Genomic DNA, 20291 nt, shown 5'->3' with positions numbered 1-20291 from the left:
AGATTTCACATGTGCCAAAAATTTCCAATAACCTAACCCAACTACAGTTTCATTTGAGTTCTCATACATGCTGGCCGAAAACGTTGCCTTCTTAAGTTTTTTAATTTATGCACTGTAATAACAATTATTCATTTGCTTTTTATGACAGCCTCAACATCGCATTTAATCTGTTATTAGACTCAATTGGCTTCTCTCAAAATGTAAAAGAACCCACCCACCACTTTAATCACACTCTAGATCTTGTTTTAACATATGGCATAGAAACTGAATATTTAACAGTGTTTCCTGAAAACCCTCTGCTGTCTGATCATTTCCTGATAACATTTACATTTACAATAATTGATTACACAGCAGTGGAGAGTAGACTTTATCAAAGTAGATGTCTTTCCGAAAGTGCTGTAACTAAGTTTAAGAATATAATCCACCCACTGTTATCATCTTCAATGCCCTGTACCAACATAGAGCAGAGCAGCTATCTGAACGCTACTCCAACAGAGGTCGATTATCTTGTTAATAATTTTACCTCCTCACTACGTACGACTCTGGATACTGTAGCTCCTGTGAAAACTAAGGCCTCAAATCCAAAGTCCCTGACTCCGTGGTATAATTCTCAAACACGTAGCCTAAAGCAGATAACTCGTAAGCTGGAGAGGAAATGGCGTGTCACAAATTTAGAGGATCATCATTTAGCCTGGAGAAATAGTTTGCTGCTTTATAAGAAAGCCCTCCGCAAAGTCAGAACATCTTACTATTCGTCACTGATTGAAGAAAATAAGAACAACCCCAGGTTTCTCTTCAGCACTGTAGCCAGGCTGACAAACAGTCAGAGCTCTACTGAGCCAACAATCCCTTTAACGTTAACTAGTAATGACTTCATGAACTTCTTCACAAATAAAATTTTTATCATTAGAGAAAAAATTACCAATAATCATCCCACAGATGTAATATTATCTACAGCTACTTTTAGTACCATCAATGTTAAGTTAGACTCTTTTTCTCCAATTGATCTTTCTGAGTTAACTTCAATAATTAATTCCTCCAAACCATCAACGTGTCTTTTAGACCCCATTCCTACAAAACTGCTCAAAGAAGTCCTGCCATTAATTAATGCTTCAATCTTAAATATGATCAACCTATCTCTAATAATCGGCTATGTACCACAGGCCTTCAAGGTGGCTGTAGTTAAACCTTTACTTAAAAAGCCATCTCTAGACCCAGCTGTCTTAGCTAATTATAGGCCAATCTCCAACCTTCCTTTCATATCAAACATCCTTGAAAGAGTAGTTGTCAAACAGCTAACAGATCATCTGCAGAGGAATGGCTTATTTGAAGAGTTTCAGTCAGGTTTCAGAGCTCAGCACAGCACAGAAACAGCTTTAGTGAAGGTTACAAATGATCTTCTTATGGCCTCTGACAGTGGACTCATCTCTGTGCTTGTCCTGCTAGACCTCAGTGCTGCGTTTGATACTGTTGACCATAATATCCTATTAGAGCGATTAGAACATGCTGTAGGTATTACAGGTACTGCACTGCAGTGGTTTGTATCATATCTATCTAATAGACTCCAATTTGTACATGTAAATGGAGAGTCCTCTTCACACACTAAGGTCAATTATGGAGTTCCACAGGGTTCAGTGCTACGACCAATTCTATTTACATTATACATGCTTCCCTTAGGCAGCATCATTAGAAGACATAGCATAAATTTTCACTGCTATGCAGATGACACGCAGCTCTATCTATCCATGAAGCCAGGTATCACAGACCAATTAGTTAAACTGCAGGAATGTCTTAAAGACATAAAGACCTGGATGGCCGCTAACTTTCTGCTTCTTAATTCAGATAAAACTGAGGTTATTGTACTCGGCCCTGAAAATCTTAGAAATATGGTATCTAAGCAGATTCTTACTCTGGATGGCATTACCTTGGCCTCCAGTAATGCTGTGAGGAACCTTGGAGTCATTTTTGACCAGGACATGTCCTTCAACGCACATATTAAACAAATATGTAAGACTGCTTTCTTCCATTTGCGCAACATCTCTAAAATTAGAAATATCCTGTCTCAGAGTGATGCTGAAAAACTAGTTCATGCATTTATTACTTCCAGGCTGGACTACTGTAATTCTTTATTATCAGGATGTCCTAAAAACTCGCTGAAAAGCCTTCAGCTAATCCAAAATGCTGCAGCAAGAGTCCTGACAGGGACTAGAAAGAGAGAGCATATTTCTCCTGTTTTGGCTTCCCTTCATTGGCTTCCTGTTAAATCCAGAATTGAATTCAAAATCCTGCTCCTCACATACAAGGTCTTAAATAATCAGGCCCCATCTTATCTTAATGACCTTGTAGTACCATATCACCCTATTAGAGCACTTCGCTCTCGCACTGCAGGCCTACTTGTTGTTCCTAGAGTATTTAAAAGTAGAATGGGAGGCAGAGCCTTCAGTTTTCAGGCCCCTCTTCTGTGGAACCAGCTTCCAGTTTGGATTCGGGAGACAGACACTATCTCTACTTTCAAGATTAGGCTTAAAACTTTCCTTTTTGCTAAAGCATATAGTTAGGGCTGGACCAGGTGACCCTGAATCCTCCCTTAGTTATGCTGCAATAGACGTAGGCTGCCGGGGATTCCCATGATGCATTGAGTTTTTCCCTTCCAGTCACCTTTCTCACTCACTATGTGCTAATAGACCTCTCTGCATCGAATCATATCTGTTATTAATCTCTGTCTCTCTTCCACAGCATGTCTTTATCCTGTTTTCCTTCTTTCACCCCAACCGGTCGCAGCAGATGGCCGCCCCTCCCTGAGCCTGGTTCTGCCGGAGGTTTCTTCCTGTTAAAAGGGAGTTTTTCCTTCCCACTGTCGCCAAAGTACTTGCTCATAGGGGGTCATATGATTGTTGGGTTTTTCTCCGTATTTATTATTGTGCTATCTACTGTACAATATAAAGCGCCTTGAGGCGACTTTTGTTGTGATTTGGCGCTATATAAATAAAATTGAATTGAATTGAATTGAATTTTGAATAAGTCATTTTTATTTTATCTGTGGAAAAACGTTACTATCATCAAACCCTGTTGGCTCTTACCATGTCAAAAAGACACTCCTCAGACTGCTCCTCTGCCTTCTGGGTCTGCACTCGGTTTTCTTCAGCCTCCTCAATATGTGTGCGGGATGCATTCACCTAAAATGTACCGCACACACGCACACCTTTGACATATCTCACCAGTTTCCAGAAGAAAGCATCAGGTGATGTGTGAACTGATGCTACTTCTTCAGAAAAAAATGAATTGATCAATTTTATGTCTGAACATGTCTTTCTGCAACAAATAAGTCAGATATGACTCTAATTTATTTGCATGCATACGTTTCTACATATTTTGGCATTGACAGGCCTCTAAGAGACTATACAACTAGGTCCATAAGTTTTTGAAAGACGATACTTTTTTGTAATTTTGTCTCTCTAAATTCCCATGTGTTGCATAACCGCTTTGTTCGTCCTGGATCCAAGATTCGGCTAACTGATAGACTTTCCTCTCCAGTATCCTGGCAAGTGTTGATCCAGAGGTACTGTTGCCCCATTAATCAAGTCAGGAAAGAACTGACTTGTTTAATGTGGAATTGGTGATTCCACATTAAACAAGTCCACTTGTGACTTGGTGGAATCACCGAGTACACAGATATCAAATTCAGGGAGAGAGAGTTTCAGAGTCTGGGGGCTACTGTTGCAAAAGCTCTGTCTCTTTTAGTTTAGGTACAATAAGTAGGCCCTGATCACAAGACTTCAGGAACCTGCTGGAGATACATAGCTATGAAAGTTCACTGATGTAAGCTGATGCTTCTCCATGAAGAGCTCTAAAAGTCAGAACCGCAATCTTGAAATGGACTCTGAATTCAAAAGGGAACCAGTGATGCGGTGAGCAGGAAGTGGTTCCCCCCGTCTGAGTTATGTGATAGAAATGTCTCAAGGAAGACCAAACTTATTGCTCCAACGTCTCAGTGAATTACTCCCATACCCAAATTTTTGCTTCAGCTATTCCTGGAGACTTGGCCTGCAGGTACCTGTCAGCTGCCTCCACATTCCACGGGCTAACAAGTTAAACAAGACTCGGCGGTAGATCTGATGTTAATAATACAATTATTGACTTGTGACCAAGGATGTCTTGTTACTAAGAGCATGCTCATGCTGGTGATTTCTATGGACATAAACCGCAGGTCTCAGTCACACTGCCAAACAGCACCCGCGACTCGAAAAAGACATGAAATGGTTATTTTGGCACATAAGCAAAGAAAACAGTCCAGACTCCACTGTGGTGAAACCCAACGGACAGGCACCAAATCAGTGGGATACGACTGCTGTCTCTTATCTTTGAGCTGGAGATGTGAAGAGGGCAGGACCAGAAACTTCACTGAACTTCCACGCATTGAAGCAACTACCAATAAGAGTGTAGGACAGTGCTGACTGAGATACAGCCATTAAAGGATTATCTACAAAACTGGAGCCTCAAAATGATGCGCGATGACTGAATCACTTTCCATATGGACGCAGCTTCTTTTGTTAAACCTCTTGAATTAAAGCTCTGCACTATAGCAATGACCAGAGACAAAATTAGACAAACTGTATCACTATCCAAAACTTAATAAACCTACCTGAGCACCTACCACACAACTCATGTTGAGTTACTACTGTTAAGTTCAAATTAAACTACAAATAGCAGAATTTGGAGGTGTACCACTCACATCCAGTTTCAGCAGTTTTCCAATGATCAGCTCAAGTATGTCTCGCCGAATGGAGGGGATGTACACTGTTATCCTCAGGAGGTTATGGACGTAACACTCCTGTAAAGCATCCATCAGTTAACAGAGACGTACACTTTGAAAAAGAATCAAAAGCTTTTTTGATAAAACTGATGATGTCCCATTTTGTACAGTCTTTTTAATCTCAATGTCTAATCTACAATAGACAACAAGAAGCAGATTGTGTAAAAAGTTACATTTAAAGCCTTCAATAGGACTTATATTAAACAAACAAACACACATTTGAACACACAAATATTCAGAGGTACAAAATGACGGCTCAAAGGATCAATAAAAACACATTAAGCTGAAAGAGCTGTTACTAATAGCCTCTAAAGTTGTATATTAAGTAGTTCATAACAGACTGGGATCTCTAGTCTTAGCAAGAGTTTGAAAACAAAATAATAATGAAACAAAAAAGATTAAATTATGTAAGGACATTTAATTAGGTGAAATGAAAAGGGAAATAGCACTTCCTGAAAGGAAGAAGTTTTAACAATGATCTACAAAGAAGAAAGAGCGGACTCTTTAAGTATGGAACGCCAGGACTGCCATAATGAATTCATTAAATGCACCATTAAATAATTAATTAAATGTGTCAATAATTAATTAAAATCGGAAATAATTAAATAAATATTTACGACACATTTAATTAATTAATTATTGACACGTTTAATTAATTATTGACACATTTAATTATTGACATATTTAATTAATTAATAACACATTTAAATAATTATTGACAGTTTTAATTAATTATTTAATGATTTATTTATTTTATTAATTTTGGCACTTTGGCACAGCCGAGACATGATTTCATGTCTCGGCTTGAAATCATTTTATCTGTCAGCCTCACCCATCAAACTAAGTGGGCGGGGTTAACGCTGCCATTGCAGCTTCTCTAACATTTGATTGGTTGCCGTGCAAAGTAAGTCAAGACAGGTCGATCCTAGATAATTGATTGCTTGTATGGACTTGGTATCCCAGAATGTATTTCAAATCACAGGCAGCAATGGTGGTGGTGTAAAGTTTTAAAATACCCCGTTTTTCTGTCACCAACTACACTTTTAATAGTGTTTTAGCTGCGAATGTCGTGGCGTAATCTTCACATGTCTGGTCAGGTTGTCAACATAGAACATGTTTGCAAAAGTGCTCAGATGTTTTCAGAGATGTCACTCGCTCTGCTAACAGTCAGCTGACAGAGTGTACCGAGCTCACAGCCCCGGTGTTCCAGCTTAACTGTTTTTTTGTTTGTTTGTTAGTTGGGGTTTTTTTTTTGGGGGGGGGGGGAGTACGTTAACCGGTTTGTTTACATATTCTACTCTCTGTGTTTCACATGTTGCATTCACAGACTCTCGTTTGCACCAAACGATCGTCTCTTTCCGCCTGATCTTTTGTCTCTGTGCTCCTGTAACATAAAGAACGAGCTGACATGTTTCTCAGGACACCAGCGATCAGCTCAACAGGCCCTCAGTTTACCTGCATGCGTCCTCCTCACCTGTCAGCTGTTTAACACCTGCTGCTAATTCAAGAAACACGCCCACGTTACCTGGTGATAGTCACAGTTTAACTGGGCAGCCGGTGCTCGATATAACGCAATGTCGGCGCATTTTTCTGCACAAGATAAGTAAATATAGTTTTTTTCCTGAGCGTAGAGCTGCTGGAGCTTGTTTCCCTACAGAGCATTTTATAGGCGAACCAGCTTTATCAGCGGCTGATGTCCAATCACCGGCACACAGCTTTGAAACCTCACCTGAGTTTTAGCTCTCAGTGGTTAAACACTGGACTTCATTCACTCAGGTTTTGTCTGTCGGGTCACGTTTACTTCGCTGTTTTATTTACAACTGAGCAAATCGGTTTGGCTGAGGTCAAAGTTACGTTTCATAACCGCATAGTTTTACTGAAGTTTAATGGTTCACTGTGTTAGACTGAACCATTCGCTTTTCTGGTGTGTTTTGGATTTGACAGTCAATTTTGAGATTAAACTGACTTTAAAAATGTTTTTATACAAAGAGGAAAGAGAAGGCGCATTTCCACCGAGAGGAGCAGAGTTTGCAACAGCATGTTCATCATGAAGACCGCAACCTGGACAGAAATATTACATCATCATCAACTGTATTCTAAGCACCAGGTATCTGTTAGAATTTTTAGAGTTTACCTAACTAAAACTAAATGAGGTTAACATATAATTTGTGTGGAGGTTTTTTTTTTGTAGTTGTTGCTTTTTCGGTCATGTTATGTTTAACTGTCAAAGGCTTGTTAGAAACTATGAAACGTGCAGACTTCTGGATGTTAGAAGAAAACTAATTCATGAATGAGACTAAAGGCAGGAAGGTGTCCTTTAAAACTAAACATGTTAGTAGGACCTCCCTATTTATATCATAGTTTATGATATAGCACGTGTATTTCAGTAATAGCCTACTTATTTCAGTGTAGTGGTGAACAGTTGAACAGTCACACAGCTCCGTGGGCGTTATCTGTGATACTCCTTAACTATAATTTATCCAAGTTAAATTCAGTTAACCATTCAGACAGTTCTTTTGCAATGACAAACATAAACACTCATGTCGCCGGTAGGTTTCCGCTGTGCCAGCTGTTTAAATTACAGCTGCTTATGCGTCAATCCAGCAGAGCGGCTGGATTTTTTATATAATCTATATCTAATCTTCGCTCTCAAACATTTAAACAACAGCGAGTCTGCAGCTGAGGGAATACAAACTCAAACTGTCGGAACAGGTTTGCTCGTTTCTTGCGAGTATTAATTTGGTGATTTATTAAATGTATAAATGTTATTCTAATCTGCTGCTGAGTCTCTTACGCTGATAAAAACGCAGATAACACAGATCACGAACACCTGTTTAACCAATCACTTTCATTCCACTTTGATCTGTGACAAACTGATGCGTTCATCTCTGTTACAGTGTTGCTAGACTGCTATATTTTTCTGTTCTTTATGCTGTAGATTTCCACATCTCTGGAATAGTTGGCAGTGATAAGGATGATTTTCTGTAAAATCATATTGATATGACCCGTGACATATTCGTAGATGACCGTTAGATTAGTCAGCTGGGAAACTGGGTTAACTCAGAGAGCTGAAGATGTCGTGGAGATGCTGACCTCGCTCCGTGGTGTACAGGGCCGTTTACCCTCATGATTAATATTCACAATAAAAATATTAGCCCAACATCATGAAGTCTGTATGTGTTTCATACTTTCACACCTTGGCTCATGTGATTAGAGGATCATGTGATTAGAGGATCACCAGGGGGTCCTTTGTCCCTCTTTGGGGGGATACTCCCACTGGGTTTAAATCTGGGACTCTCGGCCATTTGACCTTAGAACTGAAGAAGCTTCTCGGATGAGAGGTGAAACGTCTTCAAGCAACTTAAAGAAGTCCAGACGCTTTTCTTTGCAAACTCCTTTGACTACGATGACCTGGATGACTGAGAACCTTCACAGACACATTGTGAAGTCTGTGTCTCACAAGCTTTGTACAGTTAAACCTAACAGTTACTACATGACAGAAACACCAGTGGTATCTCTTTTTATAAAGATTACGCGTGTGGTCACACTGATTATTGATCACTGATTATTTATTTGCTCTCTTCTCCTTAAACGTGTTTTTAATGTTTGTTATAATTCAGAATTGGCGACTGAAACACGTATGACACATAAGGACATCAGGAAATAAAGACCCGATAAATATAACCTCAGTGAATGAAGTCAGTGTATACTGCCGGGGTTATTACAGCTGTGTACCGGGGCCTGCGCTTTGTCGATGGTAATAACAGCTCGATTGCTTGGGAGGCGAGCGGGTCTGTCCCACGCTTTGCTGTGAGACTGGGCTGGGCAGACATCTCCAAAATCGTCAAAGCACTTTTGCAAAGAGGCTGTATCTTGACAAACTGACCAGACATCTGAAGATTAAACCACCACATTCTCGGCTAAAAAAAATACTAAAATGGTATTTGGTGACACACAAACAGGGTTTTTCAAAGTTCAGTTCTGTTAGTTTCCACATTCCGTTTTTTGGTGTGCAGAAACGCCTGCTAAAAACAATGGCCACCAGGCCAAAGCAATGGTTTTGACTCGATCAGTGTTAACCCCGCCCCCTGGGTTTGATGGGTGAGGTTGACAGATAAAATTATTTCATGGTGAGACCTGAAGGACTCAAGTGTGCCAAAATGAATTAATTAAATACACCATTAAATAATTATTTAAATGTGGCAATAATTAATTAAATGTGTCAAAAATATGTATTTAATTAATTATTTCCCATTTTAATTAATTATTGCCACATTTAATTAATTATTTAATGGTGTATTTAATTAATTCATTATGGCAGTCCTGGCGTTCCATATTTTAAGTTATAGACCACAGCCTATTAATAGTATGGGGAGGTCAGGGTCTTGCCTGTAACTTACCAGTGTTCTTGAGGATTTCTGTATGAAGGGAAAGCTTTCTTGCAAAATGGGCATCAGAAAGCGACTTGTGCTAAAAGAAGAGGACAAATCTTTACATTACAAAAACATTAAAAAAATGTAACATGAGGGGTGAAAATCACAGTGAAGCCACAATGCAGGGCTGACTGACATCAAATAAAACAAAGTGTACACAAAGTATCCATTTATGCTCGGTCCTGTGTGTTTATCTCGCAACAACATTAGTTACAAGATAACTTTTTTTTGTTTACAGTAACAAGCTAGCGGCTACTTGTTTGTATTAGTAGGTAAATTAATGTCAAAGAAGAAGAAGAAAGCAAGTTATATTATAATAAAGCCTGCTGAGACAAAAGGGAATTTGGCTGTTAGGCAAGAAATTCACTTGCAGCAATTGCAAGATAAGAATACCACCTTAAAGGGAAAAGATAAGCTAGTTAAATCAAACTCCGTGGGCAGATTTGGAAATGGGATTTTGCCAGATTTAAAGCTAGCTGGATATCTATTTCATACCTGCTTATGTTATGACTACCAAAAACATACCTAGCATGTGAACATGTGAGCAATACTGCAGTTTATTAAAGGGCAGTACCACCAACCCCATGGTTTTGTGAAGTTACAGCACTAGAGACATTACAACCTTTACACACAAAGGGGTTGAAAGAATATGGAGGGCCAGGAGTGACAAAAGGAATTGATTAAATACACCATTAAATAATTAATTAAATCTTTCATTAATTCATTAAAATTGGAATTAATGAAATAAATATTTAAATAATTCATTAAATGCCCATTCATTTCATTTAAAACATTTAATAAATTATGTATTTATTTATTTCAAATTGTATTTGATTCATGACACATTTAATTATTTCATTAATGACAAATGTAATTAATTATTTAATGACTTTTTTTTATTTAATTCCTTTTGGCACTCCTGGCCCTGCGGCTGTGTTCTTGAATCAATTTTATCTGTCAGCCTCACCCAGCAAACCCGGGGGCGGGGTTAATGCTGCCACTGCAGCTTGTCTAACATCTGATTGGTTACTGTGCAAAGTTAATCAAGACAGGTCGATCCTAGATAATCAATCGCTATGAACTGGTGGTAGTATGGACTTGGGGCAGCCAGGTATCCCAGAATGCATTTCAAAATGTAGTGGCGTAATCTTCACATCTCTGGTCAGGTTGTCAACATAGAACATGTTTGCAAAAGTGCTCAGATGTTTCCGGCAATGTTCCAGCTGACTGTTAGTGGAGCGTACCGTGTACAGAGTGTACTGAGCTCACAGCCCCGGTGTTCCAAGTTAACTTTAGTTAACTAAGTCAGACAATTCTTTTGTAATGAAAAACGTAAACACTCATATCGCCAGTAAGTTAAAGAAGTGCCAGCTGTTTCATGTACAGCAGGGTCCTGCTGTAAAACTGTGAAACACATGGAAATGTGTTGATGATGAAAACAGCCCGTCTGCCTCCAGTCTTTGTGTTTCCCTGATGGCCATCAGTAATATAAAGTCACAGACACAACTATATTTAACTTTCTCCTGTTGGCTAAAAACAATTTTACATATATGATCTTAGAACAGGACACAGACACTGTAACTACTGACCTCATGTCAAATGTGTACGTAGACTGAGTGTGTTTTATATGAAATCTTTGCTCTCAAACCTTTAAACAGCAGCGAGTCTGCAGCTGAGAGAATACAAACTCAAACAGCAGGTTTGATCATTTCGATTATAAATCAGCTGGAAGTGCCACGTTTTCACTTTTATTTACAGCATGTTTGAAGTGTTTTAAACGGGGAATGATGTGGGGAATATGTTTTAAATGAGCGTCGTGCTGTACTAAAATCACTGCGCAGACAGTGCGTGGCATTGTCACGGGAACATGCGTGGATTAATCTGGTGATTTGTTAAATGTATAAATGTTGTTCTGTTTGTTTCTGCTGCTGAGTCTCTTACACTGATGGAAATGCAGATAACACAGAACACACATCATGAACACCTGTTCAACCAGTCACATTCATTCCAATCTGATCTGCGACAAACGCAAGCGTCCATCTCTTTTACAACAGTGTTGCCTGAGACTGGTATATTTTATTGTCTGTTTATTGTAGAATTTCACATCTCTGTAATAGTTGGCACTAACAAGGTTGATTTTTAGTAAAAGAATATCGATATGACCCGTGAATTCGATTCGTAGATGACCGTTAGATTAGTTTGATGTTGCCGACACTTTCATGTGCCCGTGCTGGGAAACTCTGAGTTAACTCAGAGCGCTGATAACCAGCTTCATGTGACCGTTAATCCTGCTCCCAGTGTTAGGGTCAGTGATTCCAGATAACCGAAAGATATCCTGAATATGCTGACCTGATGGCAGCAGCTGGACTGCCCGTTTAGCCTCATGATTAATATTCACAATTAAAATATTAGTCAAACATTGTGAAGTCTGTCAAAGGAATTTGCAAAGAAAAGCATCTGGACTTCTTTAAGTTGCTTGAAGACGTTTCACCTCTCATCCGAGAAGCTTCTTCAGTTCTAAGGTCAGTCTGAGAAAAGAAGATCAGACACCAGCGAGGGAGGATAAGAAAGACAGACGCAACAACGTTGTCATCCCCTATGTAGCCGGTGTATCAGAGAAACTCAGGAGAGTTTTCTCCAAGCACGACATCCCAGTGTACTTCAGACCCAGCAACACACTCAGACAGAAACTGGTTCACCCGAAAGACAAAACTCCAAAACACAGACTGAACAACGTGGTGTATGCTGTACAGTGCAGCGAGGAATGCCCAGACCTCTACATTGGAGAGACCAAACAGCCACTTCACAAGCGCATGGCACAACATAGAAGAGCCACCTCCACAGAACAGACTCAGCAGTCCACCTGCATCTTAAGGATAAAGGTCACTCTTTCGAGGATGCCAATGTTCACATATTGGACAGAGAGGACAGATGGTTTGAAAGAGGAGTGAAAGAGGCCATCTATGTCCACTGTGAGCGACCATCTTTGAACAGAGGCGTGGTTTACGACACCAACTGTCTGCCATCTATAATCCAGTTTTGAGTTCCCTCCCCAGACGCCTTAACGCCCACTCACATCCTGGGCCATCTGACCTCAGGAATTCACATGATAGGGTGGGGCCAGGTTTCACAATGAGCTCACCCGAAACCCTGGCTGATTAGGTCCCACACCCACTTTCACACCTTGGCTCATGCGATTAGAGGATCACCAGGGGGTCCTTTGTCCCTCTTTGGGGGGATACTCCCACTGGGTTTAAATCTGGGACTCTCGGCCATTTGACCTTAGAACTGAAGAAGCTTCTCGGATGAGAGGTGAAACGTCTTCAAGCAACTTAAAGAAGTCCAGACGCTTTTCTTTGCAAACTCCTTTGACTACGATGACCTGGATGACTGAGAACCTTCACAGACACATTGTGAAGTCTGTGTCTCACAAGCTTTGTACAGTTAAACCTAACAGTTACTACATGACAGAAACACCAGTGGTATCTCTTTTTATAAAGATTACGCGTGTGGTCACACTGATTATTGATCACTGATTATTTATTTGCTCTCTTCTCCTTAAACATGTTTTTAATGTTAGTTATAATTCAGAATTGGCGACTGAAACAAGTATGACACATATGAACATCAGGAAATAAAGACCCGACAGATATAACCTCAGTAAATAATGTCGGTGTACAGTCAGCGGGGGTTATGACAGCTGTGTACCGGGACCTGAGCTTTGTCGACAGTTTAGCACCAGAGTGCTTGGGAGGCGAGCAGGTCTATCACACGCTGTGCTGTGAGACTGAGCTGGCAGACATCTCTGAAATCATCGAAGCACTTTTGCTCTGTCTTGAAAAACCCACCAGATACCTGAAGATTAAACCACTACATGCTCGGCTAAGAAAATATTAAAAGTGTATTTGGTGACACACAAACAGGTGATTTCAAAGCACAGTTCAGTTATTTTCTACATGCTGGTTGTGGAGAAACGCCCACTGAAAGAATGGTCACCAGGCCAAAGCAATGGAAGACTCCATCAGTGTTAACCCCGCCCCCTGAGTGCCAAAATGAATTAAATAAATACGTTATTAAATAATGAATTAAATGTGTCAATAATTAAATAAAATTTGAAATAACTAAATAAATAAATAATTTATTAAATGCTTCTAAATGAAATGAATGGGCATTTAATTAAGTAATTAAATATTTATTTCATTAATTCCAATGTTAATGAATTATTTAATGGTGCCTTTAATTAATTCATTTTGTTACTCGGGTCCTCCACAGAAAGAAGTCCAGTGATGAATCAAAGCTCAAGTGTACAAATTCAGAGTTTAAAGGCCAAACAAATAAAGAAGAGAAGCCAGCAGAATAATAGGGGACACAGACTTACGAGGGAACGTATCTGATGATGAGCTGCAGCGCCTGGTGACAGTGATCAAAGTTTCTGGGTAGATCTTAAAAAAAAAAAAAAAGCCATACAAGCTCACACCTGCGTCTCACTTCTTTGACAACACATGTGAACCACTGCAAGGTTATGATGTTTGAAACAACCACTTCATAGGAGAAGAGAAAAATCTTACTCTCATCTTCATCATCTGAATCAGAGATATCCACTCCTCCTTCACAGATGGTCACTCGCTCTGAAAAAACACACAAGTTGTTTCTCCATCATGCAATAGAGAAGTGATGACAACAAGAAAGACAACAATACTGTATCAGATCCTAAAAATGACTGTCAGATCAGATACCATTGGTTACAGTATAGACACTGTCTTTGCCTCATCCAGCTGTCACACAGCTGCCCGTCTGCACACAACCCCTCCCCTCATTACACCTGAACACGTGAGGAGGAGTTGCCATGCATAACACTGAACAGGTCTTTATGAGGAATATCAAGGATTAGTAAAGTTCCCATTTCCTCAACACTGAAGTATTAAACAGTTATCATAAAGGTTAACCTGGGCGGCACACACATTAGCATTAATCATTTAACCCAGGGGTCCCCAATCTCAGTCCACAAGGGCCGGTGTCTCTGCAGGTTTTAGATGTGTCCTTGATCCATCACAGCTGATTTAAATGGATAAATTACCTCCTCAACATGTCTTGAAGTTCTCCAGAGGCCTGGTAATGAGCTAATCATGTGATTCAGGTGTGTTGACCCAGGGTGAGATCTAAAACCTGCAGGGACACCGGCCCTCGTGGACTGAGATTGGGGACCCCTGATTTAACCCTTTAAGCACATTAGTCATCTCTTCAGTTACCATTAAGTTAGTGGCTATCGCTAACAATATAACACTAACATTAATTTAGGAGCTAAGCAGTGAAAGTTATCAGTCCTGCTCCTCAGTAAACTTGCAATGGATGGTGTTAATTTAAAAGGATAACACAATTATTTGTGAACTGTGTTGTTTTTCAGACTGAAGCTGGGAAAAGTCTATCATCAACTACACAGAAGATGTTTCAGCAAATCAGATTTGCAAATATGGAGCCGAGTCACCAGAAGCACAGCACTACCTGAAAATATTCTTGACTTTTGTTTGTTGCTTTTCTCCACATCTAACAGAATTTTTGAATATTTATCACATATATACATCTGATAGTCACGTATTTCCATCCCGTTGACCATCACAAGCCTACTACTGTAACACGTGTATGAATCATGATTACTTCAGTACCAGTCAGAGTAACATACTGGGGGTGAAGTGGGAGACCACCATGTTAAGGCAGGCACACAAGTAGACAGTCTGTGCCGACACCAGGTTACCCAGAAAGGCCAGGTACTCGTCCACCACAGCCTGGCTCCGGCCCAGCCAAGGAAGCCTCTATAAAACAAACACACACACACACACACACACACACACACACACACACACACAGTGTAATGTCTTCCAGCATATAAACACAATCAGCTTTTTGGACGTCTGCTGATTCACACCACATGAAGACACCTAAGGCCAAATAATCCACTGCTAGAGTTAGAAAGTACTTTATCTTCGACCGTATCAGTGGACTGAACGGTTTAAAATGTGTAACAAAATAACAGAATAGATGACACATTCTCAACAGTATATCATACTGACAAAAGTTTGTTTGTCCATGTTAAATCAACCACGGCTTTTCCCGTGAATTTTTTTTTTTTCATTTTATATTTGACTCTAATATTGGTCCTGATTCAAACTTGAACGCTGGTGTGGGGAATCAGTGATCAAGGGTTATTGTCTGGTTACTACAGGAGCAGAAGGCTAAACGGGTGTGGATTAAACTAAGAACAACGAGTCAGCGTTCTGGATGTGCGGTTCTCTCTGCAGGTCTGATCACAATAATACTTTCCCTGTCAACTGTAGAGGCGACTGTTGTTGCGATTTGGTGCAATATAAAGAAAATTGAATTTCATATTGGAATGAGGTCATTACAAATTTGGTGAAGGCATACATGTTCTATATCTTGTATATCTACCCTCTTTTTTCTTGGCTCAATTTAATTTCTTTGTTTTATTAATACATACTAGTTTAAGATGTTGCTTTAAAAAGCAAATGACCTCTCACCCACACTGAGGAACAGGGCTAGGTTATAAGTTATATTAGTTTTATAACAATATTTCAAAGAAATATGCGATAATATTCATGACAATATAATAAAAATATACTAATCAAGGTATTATCAGTGTAGCTTGCAATAGGCATTTATTTATTAGAGAAAACAAAATAAAAGGCATTTCCATCCTCTTTTTTTTTGAATGAGTCTATAATGACAGACTGCCTCATTCAAAGTTTGAATTTACTGCCACAAGAGGCCAGCAACAGCATTACAGTATGTTATTTACAGTCAATGCAAGTCAATCAAATACAAGAACAAAACCTGCCTAGGTCCTGTTTTTAGGCTATAATAGTGCTGTGAAAAAGTATTTGCCAAATTCCTGATGACTTTTTTTTTTTTTAACATTTACATGTTTAAGATCAAACAAATTCATTTTTTCTCTCAGTTGTGGGGTAGTTTGGGTGGGTTGCGAGGCAGCAGGTCCTACACAGGCCAGTTTGTCTTGCACTCGCTTTTTTTGTCTGTTGCTGATGGAGTGGATGGCTGGTGTGACGGCTCAGTGTGCAGATGGGCCCCAGACCCGAGGACTACAGTTCATCCTGTGTTTGATTCTATATGTTTTTCTGTCAGGTGACATTTGTTCTGTAACTGTGGTGATTAGTGTGAGCAGTAAGTTAACTTGGGGTTTGCCCTGCGCACTCACATGAGAGGGGTGGTGTTGGCAGTATCTAACTAAACTATAATGGGCATTTCACATGTCATGTGAAAATCCCACAATAAAGAGAAAATTCATGACAGCTCCAACAGAAACATTATCAAATAAATTTAAAAATCTATAGAACATAAAAATATACTGGTAAAATGCAACATGTGATCAGTGCTGCAGAAACTGGTTAATCTGGTCATTTAGTGCACTGCCTGCACTCAGTGCTGCTGTTTAGGTCTAAAGTAACAGCTGCATATTAAAAGCTCTGAAACTTTAAAATGGATCCTTTTAAAAATTAAAGCTTATGCCTCTTTTCCACTCGTACCTACTCTGCTCGGTTTTGGTGATTTTACAATATAACTGAGTACCACCTCAATGTTCGTGGGGTCGTTATAGCAACACCCAAAAGTCCCATGAGCTCATTTAAACGCTACACAACAATGGCGGACACCGAGGCAACGGTACATCTGCTGCTAAGCCGTCTGCTTGCCATGCTGACAGGCTAATCAGCAGCATGCAGTTTGTTGATGTGATGTTTGTTTTAGATCGACTCAGATCACTTGGACCCCCGGTGGAGTAAATATAGTACTCTTCTCCTTGCATCATGTTAATATTTACACTCACCAGTATAGTATAAATGAGCTGTTCATGATCCTTGGTCAGGTGGGTCACACAAGTCCGAAATTCTTGCAGCCAGTTGATGATCTGAGCATCCTGTCGGAGGAGAGGGCGTTCACTGAGAAGCAAAGTCCACCACACCACAGGGTGCCCTCACACTAATGCTTACCTTTATCTCAGGATCAACCAGCTGATGTTTCAGGAGTTCATAATCACTCGAGTCTCCCTTAAAAAACAAGGAGAAACAGCTCACCAAAAAAGCAGTTCACCAAAAGCGTAGGAAACATAGAGGTGTTTGTAAACAACTTTACGAAGGTCAGCAGAATCCACAGACAGGCCAGCAGGTGGGTCTAGATTCATTTAATAACTTAGTGGACCATCTCGTAGATGTGTCACCAGAATCAACAACCCTAAATAAATATCTCTCTTTATCATTTTCCAAGAATGACAACCCTAAGATATAACTCACGTGTTTGTGTTTCTCTAACGTCTCCGCAACACTACCTCCAAATCTGACCGTCTTCACAGAAGGGGTCTTCAGAAAGTCTCGACCGTCTATTTCCATAACCCACCGGGCAGCTAACGCTGGTCTTTGCTTGTTAAGCTGAAAGACAGAGCTGGAAAGGAGACTCGCTCGTTACATCTCTCACACCGTACAGCTCTCGATACTGTGGCGTTAACTAGTTTGATCAAAGGAAACACGCTTCCGGAAAACAAACTCCAGGACGTCCCGTCCAAAACCACGCGAAAGTAACAGGAAGAGAACTGCGTGTTTACGGAAGTGATTGTTCGGAGCAGGAGTGTCACATTAAAGGAGAACGTTCAAGGAATCCATTTCGCTCAGGAAGGTTCCTACCTGAGTGAAGTAACTTTATTGAGCTTATGTACAAACAAACACAGGCTGTGAGTCAAGGCTCACACCGTAACAATAACACAGGCTGAACAAATACAACAAACGAACAAACAAAAAGAATAAATGTAGCTTTTATAAAGCAACAAAAAAGGAAAGAAAAGCAGAGTAAACAGATTAAGATAAGATAAGATAGCCTTTATTAGTCCCACACGTGGGAAATTTGTTTTGTCACAGCAGGAAGTGGACAGTGCAAAAGTTATGAAGCAAAAATTAGAATACAATAAGAATAAATACAGTACACAACTGTACTGTACAGAATAGAATAAAATCAAAGTTGGATCAAAGATAACACATTTTTAACTCACTATCACAGAGCATGCAGCCATTTACATCAATTTTTATCAACTCAGCCTGATGAAATTATTATCATTGGATAAATTTCATGTATCCAACTAATTATATGCACCACTGACAAAGAAGCACATATCATGTAAATGATCATTATAATACTTCCGTTATACTTAGGTGTACTCTGTTAGTTTACTTAGTTCATAGTTGATAGCCCGTATTATATTAGTATGAATCTTAAAGACCTCATACTACTCTATATTACCCCAATAGAGCACTCGCTCTCACACTGCAGGCTTACTTGTGATTCCGCTCCCAGTTTGGATTCGTCATACAACAGTATTTTTTCTAACACTTTAAACAATATCTTACTGTTCAAATAAGAATTTTTTTTTTTAAATAGAACTAGAACAAAAAATAAAATCATTAAAAGCTGCCTAATGATTGCTTTGCCTCACCACAAGAACACATTATTAACAACCCAAGAAAGCTAAAACTAGAATTACATTAAGTAATTACCAAGAAAACGCAATTTCTGATGCAAAGGCTGTGTTTGGCGTGCTTTAAACAAGGCAATAAATCTGGAAAATTCTTTGCAAAGTTAAAACTAAATAAAGAAATAAACAACTATTAATTCTATAAAGGATTTGACCAGAAGCATTACTTATGATCCTCAACAAATAAAGAAACCTTTGAAAGACTTTTATATAGCTTCATACTCATCACAGTGTCATCTCCAGTGACATCTGATGCTGTCAGATTTGGGACTCATCTGCAAGACCACCCTTTGTGGTGGGGGCAGTCTTATATATACCCCCCTCCCCCCCACACACTCCCTCATACAACACATCACTCACACACGTAGGATCTACGTGTGTGAGTCATTACAGTTCACTGTCCTCCCCTCAGCCTCAGGTCTTCAGCTGGAGAGGAAATGGCGTGTCACAAATTTAGAGGATCATCATTTAGCCTGGAGAAATAGTTTGCTGCTTTATAAGAAAGCCCTCCGCAAAGCCAGAACATCTTACTATTCGTCACTGATTGAAGAAAATAAGAACAACCCCAGGTTTCTCTTCAGCACTGTAGCCAGGCTGACAAACAGTCAGAGCTCTACTGAGCCAACCATCCCTTTAACGTTAACTAGTAATGACTTCATGAACTTCTTCACAAATAAAATTTTAATCATTAGAGAAAAAATTACCAATAATCATCCCACAGATGTAATATTATCTACAGCTACTCTTAGTACCATTGATGTTAAGTTAGACTCTTTTTCTCCAATTGATCTTTCTGAGTTAACTTCAATAATTACTTCCTCCAAACCATCAACGTGTCTTTTAGACCCCATTCCTACAAAACTGCTCAAAGAAGTCCTGCCATTAATTAATTCTTCAATCTTAAATATGATCAACCTATCTCTAATAATCAGCTATGTACCACAGGCCTTCAAGCTGGCAGTAGTTAAACCTCTCCTGACTCTCCATTTACATGAACAAATTGGAGTCTATTAGATAGATATGATACAAACCACTGCAGCACAGTACCTGTAGTACCTACAGCGTGCTCTAATCACTCTAATAGGATATTATGGTCAACAGTATCGAACGCTGCACTGAGGTCTAGCAGGACAAGCATAGAGATGAGTCCACTGTTGAAGCTTGAAGGCCTGTGGTACATAGCCAATTATTAGAGATTGAAGCATAAATGCAGACACCATTTTATTTAGACAGAGATGGTTGTAAGTAACCCAGAACAGTTGGAACACCTGTAGGAATTAGTAGCACCAGCTTTCAAGACTTGAACCGCCGTTGCTGCAGAACAGCTTTAAATCGTTAACTCATTTTGTGTTCCCTGAAAAAGGCCTTTTTGTATAATTTTTGGGTAACCATTCTTTTTTTAAAACCTCTGTCAGTTCACCACTTACCTTTGTACCATTTCAAGCTATCCATTGAACTTCAACGACTTAAATTGCAATAAATAACTGGAAAAACTGGG

At 39.5% G+C, this 20291-nt stretch overlaps 1 protein-coding gene across 2 annotated transcripts in view; it reads right to left on the bottom strand.

Moving 5' to 3' along the window:
• The window catches only part of rrn3 (RRN3 homolog, RNA polymerase I transcription factor), a 37005-nt gene extending 19121 nt beyond the window's left edge, over positions 1-17884 (bottom strand). The window contains exons 1-9 of one of the 2 annotated variants that reach the window (XM_019355937.2): positions 17565-17884; positions 17265-17321; positions 17102-17191; positions 14927-15056; positions 13815-13874; positions 13625-13688; positions 9214-9283; positions 4733-4831; positions 3081-3176 (exon numbers count right to left, since the gene is read on the bottom strand). In XM_019355937.2, coding sequence (XP_019211482.1) covers positions 3081-3176; positions 4733-4831; positions 9214-9283; positions 13625-13688; positions 13815-13874; positions 14927-15056; positions 17102-17191; positions 17265-17321; positions 17565-17660 — 762 coding nt within the window. In that variant the 5' untranslated portion in view covers positions 17661-17884. The remainder of the gene's footprint in view (positions 1-3080; positions 3177-4732; positions 4832-9213; positions 9284-13624; positions 13689-13814; positions 13875-14926; positions 15057-17101; positions 17192-17264; positions 17322-17564) is intronic. The other variant, XM_019355938.2, reaches the window with a different exon arrangement.
• Positions 17885-20291: the final 2407 nt, after the last annotated feature.

This window comes from Oreochromis niloticus, linkage group LG4 (genome assembly GCF_001858045.2).
Source record: "Oreochromis niloticus isolate F11D_XX linkage group LG4, O_niloticus_UMD_NMBU, whole genome shotgun sequence".
NCBI lineage: Eukaryota > Metazoa > Chordata > Actinopteri > Cichliformes > Cichlidae > Oreochromis > Oreochromis niloticus.
Note: the sequence above shows the minus strand (reverse complement) of the source record. Positions and strands in the feature narration are given on the sequence as shown.